The sequence below is a fragment of the Silurus aristotelis genome (genome assembly GCF_946808225.1).
Source record: "Silurus aristotelis genome assembly, chromosome: 21".
NCBI classification, from domain to species: domain Eukaryota; kingdom Metazoa; phylum Chordata; class Actinopteri; order Siluriformes; family Siluridae; genus Silurus; species Silurus aristotelis.
This window is the reverse complement of record NC_139594.1, coordinates 3274072-3284215: the sequence shown is the minus strand read 5'-3', so window position 1 is coordinate 3284215 and position 10144 is coordinate 3274072. Positions and strand designations below refer to the sequence as shown.

The 10144-nt window shown below is 43.3% G+C and overlaps 1 protein-coding gene across 2 annotated transcripts in view; it reads left to right on the top strand.

Moving 5' to 3' along the window:
- Positions 1–4557: 4557 nt before the first annotated feature.
- LOC310716847 (dynamin-2-like) overlaps positions 4558–10144 on the top strand; it is a 33400-nt gene continuing 27813 nt past the window's right edge. For both annotated transcript variants that reach the window (XM_083524395.1, XM_083524394.1), the window contains exons 1-4: positions 4558–4754; positions 9457–9530; positions 9640–9789; positions 9907–10110. In XM_083524395.1, the coding sequence (XP_083380521.1) occupies positions 4594–4754; positions 9457–9530; positions 9640–9789; positions 9907–10110 (589 nt within the window). In that variant the 5' untranslated portion in view covers positions 4558–4593. The remainder of the gene's footprint in view (positions 4755–9456; positions 9531–9639; positions 9790–9906; positions 10111–10144) is intronic.

Sequence of the window (10144 nt, the reverse complement as noted above, 5' to 3'; positions counted from 1 at the left end):
TCATCCTGGTTTCCTTGGATGGATGTAAGTGATTGTTTTCCAAGTTTGTGCTTAAGAGGATTTCTTTAACCCTTCACACTGCGCATGTGCACCAACTGGGCCCCATCGAAAACACAGTGTATGTGACTGAGTTGTTGGTTCATATATATTGCATGAGTTTTCTGATAGACTGAGTAATATTGTGCACTTGGGGTTTTGTTATTGTTTTTTTTTGTATCTCTTTATGTTTTGAGGTCTTTAATTTTACTTTTCATACCCTTTTGATACCAGTATTTTTTCTGTTTTCTAACTATTTCACACTCTACAGTTGTTTACTGGTTTCATACATTTTTCATACAGCAAAACTAAAATAACTGTAAAACTCCGGAAAAATAAAAATAAATATGGTTTGTTAATTTACTAAGCTGAATTTGTACTCTGGTGTTTCATTCATTGGGGTTTCTTTATTGTAATAAGAGACTGGTTTAAGTAGAAGAATATTACTGGCCAATTCACCATTCAACTGCCAGGAATCCAGGTTTTTCTGAGTTACATTAAAAAAATATAAAATTGTAACCTTTTGGGTTTAAAAACAGGGTTAAATCAATCTTTGCGTATTTGCTGGGGTGCATTTAGATCATCTCCGGTAGCCTCACTATAAGTTGAAATGGGAGAATTGCCCCTAGAACTGCGTAGGTTCCAGCTGAGATGAATGTACTGGTATGGTGTAAAGGGTTAGCCTTACCCTAGGGTTAGGGGTAACCCTAACCCTAGATTTCGAAGACTGTTGGTGTTTGGAGGTTATCTTCGACAGGGGCTTCGAGTAACCCGCAGTGAGAGTCCAATGTCGCCTGACCGGATGGTCACAGCTTCCTGCTGACTGACTGCGACTAAACCTTACATTTTCTTACTAACAACTTTACATTTCTATTTAAATCATTTAAAGCGACGTGTTTTCACTGACAGACCGATGACTGAAATTCATTAAAGGGTGTAAAGGTGTAAGAGAGAACCCAGCCATTAGGGGGGCACAAGCCAGTGTACTCTTAGTGCCGGTCCCAAGCCCGGGTAAATGGGGAGGGTTGCGTTAGGAAGGGCATCCAGCGTAAAACATGTGCCAAATCAAATATGCGGATCACAAATGAGAATTTCATACCGGATCGATCGAGGCCCGGGTTAACAACGACCGCCACAGGTATCGTTAGCCGACAGGGTACCGGTGGAAATTGGGCTACTGTTGGCCGAAGAAGGAGAAGGAGAGGAGGAAGGCGTCTACAGAGACGGCAGGAAAAGGAGCAGTGTAGGAGAGTAGAGGTTCGGGTTGGTACTTTAAATGTTGGTACTATGACGGGTAAAGGGAGAGAGATAGCTGATATGATGGAGAGGAGAAAGGTAGATGTGTTGTGTGTTCAGGAGACCAAGTGGAAAGGGAGTAAGGCCAGGAACATTGGAGGTGGGTTTAAACTGTTTTATCATGGTGTGGATGGGAAGAGAAATGGTGTAGGGGTGATTCTGAAGGAAGAGTACAGTAAGAGTGTAGTGGAGGTGAAGAGAGTTTCTGATAGGGTGATGATCGTGAAGGTGGAAGTTGAAGGGATGATGATAAATGTCATCAGTGCCTATGCTCCACAAGTTGGCTGTAAGATGGAGGAGAAGGAAAGATTCTGGAGTGAATTAGATGAAGTGGTAGATGGTGTACCTAGGAAAGAACGATTGGTGATTGGGGCAGACTTTAATGGGCATGTAGGTGAAGGGAACAGAGGTGATGAGGAGGTGATGGCTAGGTATGGTTTGAAGGAGAGGAATGTGGAAGGGCAGATGGTGGTAGATTTTGCTAAAAGGATGGAAATGGCAGTGGTGAACACGTATTTTAGGAAGAAGGAGGATCATAGGGTGACGTATAAGAGTGGAGGAAGGTGCACACAGGTGGATTATCTTCTGTGTAGGAGATGCAACCTGAAGGAGATTGGAGACTGTAAGGTGTTGGCGGGGGTCAGTGTAGCTAGACAGCATCGGATGGTGGTCTGTAGGATGGTTTTGGAGGCGAAGAAGAAGAGGAGGAAAGTAAGGTTTGAAAGAAGAATAAGATGGTGGAAACTGAAGGAGGAAGAGTGTAGTGTGAGGTTCAGGGAAGAGGTCAGACAGGGGCTTGGTGGTGGTGAAGAGGTGCCGGATGATTGGGCAACTACTGCAGGAGTGATGAGGGAGGCAGCTAGAAAAGTACTTGGTGTGACATCTGGAAATAGAAAGCAAGACAAGGAGACGTGGTGGTGGAATGAGGAAGTGCAGGAGAGCATTAGGGGAAAGAGGTTGGCAAAACAGAAGTGGGATCGACAGAGTGATGAGAAAAGTAGGCAGGAGTACAAGGAGATGCGGCAGCAGGTTAAAAGGGATGTGGCGAAAGCCAAGGAAAAGGCATATGAGGAACTGTATAAGAGGTTGGACACTAAGGAAGGAGAAAAGGATTTATACCGATTGGCCAAGAAGAGGGACCGAGCTGGGAAGGATGTGCTGCAAGTTAGAGCAATAAAGGATGGAGAGGGAAATGTGTTGACTAGTGAGGAGAGTGTGTTGAGAAGATGGAGGGAGTATTTTGAGCAGCTGATGAATGAGGAAAATCAGAGAGAGAGAAGGTTGGAGGATGTGGAGTTGGTGAAGCAGGATGTAGATAGGATTAGTAAGGAGGAAGTGAGAGCAGCGATTAAGAGGATGAAGAATGGAAAGTCGGTTGGACCAGATGACATACGTAGAAGCGTGGAGATGTTTAGGAGAGATGGCAGTGAAGTTTTTAACCAGATTGTTTAACAGGATTCTGGAAGGGGAGAGGATGCCTGAGGAATGGAGAAGGAGTGTGCTGGTACCGATCTTTAAGCATAGGGGAGATGTGCAGACCTGCAGTAACTACAGGGGAATAAAGTTGATCAGTCACACCATGAAGTTATGGGAAAGAGTAGTGGAAGCCAGGCTGAGAGAAGAGGTGACCATTTGTGAGAAACAGTATGGTTTCATGCCGAGGAAGAGCACCACAGATGCCATATTTGCTTTGAGGATGTTGATGGAGAAGTATAGAGAAGGACAGAAGGAGCTGCATTGTGTATTTGTGGATTTAGAGAAAGCGTACGACAGGGTGCCGAGAGAGGAGTTGTGGTATTGTATGAGGAAGTCAGGTGTGTCAGAGAAGTATGTGAGGGTGGTGCAGGACATGTATGAGGACAGTGTGACGGCAGTAAAGTGTGCAGTAGGTACGACAGACTGGTTCAGGGTGAAGGTTGGACTGCATCAAGGATCGGCCCTGAGCCCTTTCCTGTTTGCAGTGGTGATGGACAGGTTGACGGACGAGGTCAGACAGGAGTCTCCCTGGACTATGATGTTTGCAGATGATATTGTGATTTGTGGTGAGAGTAGAGAGCAGGTTGAGAAGAGCCTGGAGAGGTGGAGATATGCGCTGGAGAGAAGGGGAATGAAAGTCAGTAGGAGTAAGACAGAGTACATGTGTGTGAATGAGAGGGAGGGCAGTGGAGTGATGCGGTTGCAGGGAGAAGAGGTGGAGAAGGTGGAGGAGTTCAGGTACCTGGGGTCAACAGTGCAAAGTAATGGAGAGTGTGTTAGGGAAGTGAAGAAAAGAGTGCAGGCAGGGTGGAGTGGGTGGAGAAGAGTGACAGGAGTGATTTGTGATAGAAGAGTATCTGCAAGAATGAAAGGGAAAGTTTATAGGACTGTGGTGAGACCTGCGATGTTGTATGGATTAGAGACAGTGGCATTGAGTAAAAGACAGGAGGTGGAGCTGGAGGTAGCAGAGCTGAAGATGTTGAGGTTTTCGTTGGGAGTGACGAGGATGGACAAGATTAGAAATTAGTTTATTAGAGGGACAGCGCATGTAGGATGTTTTGGTGACAAGGTGAGGGAGGCGAGATTGAGATGGTTTGGACATGTGCAGAGAAGGGACATGAATTATATTGGTAGAAAAATGCTGAAGATGGAGCCACCAGGTAGGAGGAAAAGAGGAAGGCCAAGGAGGAGGTTCATGGATGTGGTGAGGGAAGACATGCAGGTAGTTGGTGTAAAAGAGGCAGATATAGAGGACAGGGTGGTATGGAGACGGATGATCCGCTGTGGCGACCCCTAATGGGAGCAGCCGAAAGAAGAAGAAGAAAGGTGTAAGAGAGAATTCCCATTCAGTTGTATTTCCACACTTCACCACTAGAGGCAGACATACAGTTTACCAATCATGACAAGTTACCTATGACATCACAGTGCACCATTCTCCATCAGGAGTATAAAGGGCCACCTTTTCGTTGGTCTGCCAATCCGCCATAAAACACCACAGTGCAACAACAAGCAGTAGCCTTTCAGCACCCATTTAGCAGTGGTCACTCGGCATCGCACAAAACACATAGCAATTGACCGCAAGAATCACACAAAATCAATTCTATACCCAGTAAAGTTTAAGTGTACGGAATCCTCTTCCGTGTTTTTACTGACACGCTGGGGCGAGTACAATCCCCTGATCAGAGCACACTAGCTAGTAAATCTCCCTTATGTGGTCCGTCGAGCCGGATAGGAAAACCTAACAAAAGGGAGCCGAGCCGAGCCGAGCCAAACCCAGCCGGAATCATGGGGAACCGGGGGATGGAGGAATTGATCCCCAAAATCAACAAACTCCAAGACGCGTTCAGTTCCATCGGGCAGAGCTGCAACTTGGATCTGCCGCAGATCGCCGTGGTGGGAGGACAGAGCGCCGGAAAGAGCTCGGTTCTGGAGAATTTCGTCGGCAGGTCGGTTTCGTTCTGTCTCTCATGTCCGGGGTGTGTGTGTGTGTGTGTGTGTTTGTGCGTATTTTTTTTCTGCCTGTGCGTTTTTCTGTTTTGTTTTGCCTAAAAATGTTGTTACATTGAGCTTTTCAGGCCATTCGATTGTCATCGAATCAGGTGCAGCAACACGGCGTCGTTTCTGGTGTACACTTAGATTCTAATCTGCAAACCTGAGATACCTGTCTCTGCAGCACCTTTCTGTGGGGTGTGTTGAGTTCAAATGGAGTGAAGTTGTACTGAATGCTTTTACACTGCAAGCATCTGGCAGCACTTTTCAACCTGGAATATTATTATAATAATTATAATATTAATAATAATACAGTAAAATCCTGTTGTACGAGCATAATTTGTTCTTGAAAATTGCTCGTAGGTCCATTTGCTCGTACGTTCGAACTGATTTTCCCCATAAGAATGAATGTAAAAGTGATTTAATCCGTTCCGAGATCTCATCCGATCACATTATTTCTGCACATAAAAAGTATTTGTAGCCTATTTTAACAAACAAATACACCGCAAATGACCGTAATGTAAACATAATTTACCACTTACTCATGTGGTAGTGTTTGATTGCGAGTGTGAGACGCGCACCACGCTCGTAACCTCCTCGGTTTCCATGGTAATTCTATTTACTTCCGTTTTCACAGCACCATCACTGATTTTCTTGAGACATTTTTCAAGATTTCTAGAGAAATAAAAATATAAAAAAAAAAAAAAAAATGTTTTTGCTGCACTGATCAACGAGAGCGACCGAGTGATACGTCATCAACTCAGCGACTCATGTGACCCTCCGCCTGTAGCGTGGGTTTGCTCATGAAAATTATTATTTTATTTTTTTTGCGAGCAAGTTCGCTCGTATCTCCGTTTGCTCGTACAACAGGGTTTTACTGTATCAATATGATCATCATTATTATTAATAATATGAATACTATTATTATTATTAATATCAATAGTATTATTATTAATGTTTTTATTATTATTATTATTATTGAAATCATTATTATTAATTATCATCAAAATTATTATTAATATTAAATCTGCTTCTTTTCTTCAGACTTATTTTGGTCTCTGAATCAAAATTCTGACTGATATAATCATTCTTTTTCATTCCTACTCGATCAGTTCATTTAGATTCTAATTTTAATTGAACCTCACTGAGAAAACTCTGAAAAGATTTTGTGAATGGCAAACAGTGCAACACATCCTGCCTTTGTGTCTGAATATAGAAGGTTTAATTGAGCTCCAAAGTGGTGTATTTCTAAAGAAACTAATTATTAATATTTTTTTTCCTCAATGTTACAGATCTGCAGTGTTAATTGCCGTTAATTTGAGCAAATTTTACCTCAGGAACCGTATTGTAGAAATGTTGAATACCGTGATACGATGTTTTTGTTGAACTATGCGATATAGTCGAATCAATACAGTTTTAAATTATTTTTTTTTAAAGATCCCAATAAACCAAATATTATATTAATTCTGTTGGAATATAAGGTTTGAATTTTGTACACCTAAAAAGAGTCGACTCCTGAAAAGATTCAATTCAGCAGATGTTTTGAGGCAAAAGAGTCGACTCCTTTGAGTCAGTTAAACTGACTCACTGAATCAAATGATTTTTTTCTTACATGTATATATGATATATATTGATATCTTCAATTGGTCAGAGTTTCTGAAGTACGAGTTACATAAGCGATACAGTTTTTAGGACTGGTCTTAGATTTAAATAAATTAAATAAATTCTTGGCGCCCCAGACTGCCTGAAGACGATGTCTGAAAGCCCTGTGAGGGCTATGAATTGTTCTCGAAGCATCTCTGATGTTTAACTCTAAACAACTAAACACAGGGCAGGTCCGGACTCGACAAGAGTGTGCTTTCGATTCGAGCTGCATGAGTAAAATGTATGGAAACCCTTCAGCAGTTATGCATTTTATATGTGGGGTCTTTGCCGTCATCGTTCTAAATCTACTCGATAAATACGTTTCTATAATTATAGACAATAAAGAAAACATTTCCTCAAACCTCTTACGAATGAAGCGCATCATTTATCATACTATATATGTACAAATGTTTGTGAACATAGGAATGGTGTGTGCTTCTTTTTGAACGTTTCATTCCACATTTAGTTAAAATTCGCTATTATAATCAGCTCCACTCTTCTGGGGAGGTGTTCCACAAAATTTTGTGTAGATTCGGCATGAACAATTCATCACAATAGGGTTGTAGCTCTATAGCAGGAGATCTTCCATTGTACCTATGGAAAGCAGATCTTCATAGAGGAACAGGTTTTTAATCTCACTCTCACACACACACACACACACACACACACACACACAGAGCATTTACTTTCCTCATGCTATGCTGGTTTAGGAGAATAATCAGTGATGGTGAAGTGTAGAACCAAACCCAAGTTTTACCCTTTTCCATCATCTTACAAAAAACAAGCCAAAAGTATTGAGACACCGGACTTTTCCACCCGTTACGTAGTTCTTCCTCAAGATCTTACCACATAATCGGAGGTACACGATGGTAGAAGACGTCTTCAAATGTGCCAGCATGAGTTTTTCCTTACACTTGAATAAGGGGACTTGGAGCTGTTCCAGTTTTTTTTTTTTTTTTTTTTTTTTTTTTTACTGCTAGCATGAAATATAAGAGGATTTTTCTCCCTGTTTATAAAAATTTATAATCTTTATCACTAACGTTAACCAGCTGGTGAACATCAACCAGCTGGAAAAATCAAGAATTTAATTTTTTTCTGTTTGGACGTTGATCTGTGTTTGTGTGTGGGATTTTCTCTTTGGTGTGTGTGTGTGTGTGTGTGTGTGTGAGAGAGAGAGAGAGAGTTTCTCTGTGTCTCTGTTTTTGTGTACATTTGTGGATGCGTATGTGTCTGTTTCTGTGTGTGTCGTTTTCCTGTGTGTTTCTCTGTGTATGTGATTGTGTCCCTGTATGGATGTGTATCTGTGTGTGACTTTCTCTCTTTGGTGTGCGTGCGTGTGTGTGTCTATCTTTGTGTTTGTCTTTGTTTCTATTGGTGTGTGTGTGTGTGTGTGTGCCTGTGATGTGTCCACTTATTAATGACCTTCTGGCTCTGCTGATCAAAGCGAGACAAACCCGTCTGTGGTTTTATGACCAGTAAGATGTAATTGTTCCTGAGACAGTTGCAGTCTCGTTTTCATATCTCACTCTGCAGCCTGGTCTGGGTGTGGTCTATTGGGTGGGACAGTGGACAGAGATCTCCTGGACATAGTGGTGTCCCTGTGATGGTAAAAGATAATCTGTGTATCGGAGTGTGTCAGAGACACGGGTTTGTGGATGAAAGCAGCGATGGAGTGCTTGTGGTGTTTTTCAGCGTTAGTCCGTCTCTCTCTCCGTCTCCCCGTCTGTTCCTGCACTGCTTTTCTGTCTGTGCGTTCATAATACATGAGATGAACAATCTGCTGAAGGCTCAGCCTCGTCTCTCATTTACACACTATCAATAATGAACACCAACCCACCCTTCCTTTTTTCCCCTCTGCCTGTGTGCGTGCGTGCGTGTGCGTGCGTGCGTGTGCGTGCGTGCGCGTGCGTGTGCGTGCGTGCGTGTGCGTGCGTGCGCGTGCGTGCGTCTTTTTGTCTCTGTGTTTCTGTATCTCTTTATCCCTTGCTTTCTAAGGGTTTGTGTCTCTCATGCACGTATATATGTTTGTGTGTCTTTCTCTTTTGTGTGTGTGTGCGCGCGCGTGTGCGAGAGAGAGTTGAAATGTCCAGTAGAAAGGTAAACTCTGAGGGCAACAGTGCAGTGTAACAGGAGAGACCTGGGGTCAGTGAGAGACAGGATAGGTTACTACTGTCGTGTATTCTCACCACATACACACTCCCCGCAGACACACGCGCACACACTGCACATAAAGACCACATAACACATACCACACACACACACACACACACACCCCCCAAAACAACCCGACACGAGATCAGAGAAACACGTCTGATGATGTAATGAAGGATTTTGGTCTGTAAGGGGACACAGTGACGTCCTTGTCTTTCCGTTCATTGATCCATGTATCCCCCAGAGGCTGAGGTTTGTCCTCGTTTGTGTGTAGGAAGCATTTGTGTGTGTGTGTGTGTGTGTGTGTGTGTGTGTGTGTCAGACATCATCCTGGTTTGATCAGGTGTCAATTGGAGACCTACTGAAATTCTCAAGTTGTCTCAGGGAGTGAAAAAGCAGGGAAAGAGTGTGATGGGTTTGTACACCACTATAATGAAGAGTTTGGCAGGAGGCCTGTCAGGAGAAAAATGCGCACACACACCCTGGTCTCTGTACAGCCTTTTTAATAACTAATTCATGCAAGTCGCAGAACACCATCTGTCTGTGCTGTGTACGTACATATGTTTGTGTGTGTGTGTGTGTGTGTGTGTGTGTGTGTGTGTGTGTGTGTGTGTGTACTTAAAACAAGATGATTAAAAGTATCAGCTGTGATCTGTTTTTTCTCATTCAAAAATACCGTGATGGTCGAGGGACAGAAATTCAAATTTCATTTCTTCATTTGACCGTCACTTTGCTTATTACTCTTTGTTTTTCTATCTCTCTGTCTCTGTCGTTGACCTGTCTCTGTTTTTCTCTTTCTTCTCCCTTTCACAGTTCGTCTGATCATTGCTTTATTGCATAATGAAATTCTCTTGTTCTCTGCAGGGATTTTCTCCCTCGTGGCTCAGGGATCGTCACTCGCAGGCCTCTGGTTCTGCAGCTAATCAACAACAAAGCAGGTGAGTGCATTTCCTCGGACAAAAACACACACACACACACACACACACACACACACACATACAGGAAACCTGGCAACCCAGAGTCTAACGATTCTGTGTCTGTGTTTAGAGTATGCCGAGTTCTTGCACTGTAAAGGGAAGAAGTTCGTGGACTTCAATGAAGTCCGGATGGAGATTGAGGCCGAGACGGACAGGATCACGGGTTCGAATAAGGGAATCTCCCCCATTCCCATCAACCTGAGAGTCTACTCGCCTAACGGTATCACGCACACAGACAAACATACACACGCACACACACACACACACGGAATTGTAAAATCTTTTCAGAAAACCTTCCTGTTGTAGGAAACCTCATTCTCTTTTTTTGGTTCCTCAGTGTTGAACCTGACTCTCATCGACCTGCCAGGGATGACCAAGGTTGCCGTGGGCGACCAGCCAGTGGACATCGAGCACCAGATACGAGACATGCTTTTGCAGTTCATCACTAAAGACAGCTGTCTGATCCTGGCAGTCACACCGGCCAACACTGACCTGGCCAACTCGGACGCTCTGAAGATCGCCAAGGAAGTGGACCCTCAGGGTACTTCGTGGGTTCCTTCTAAAAACACAATGAA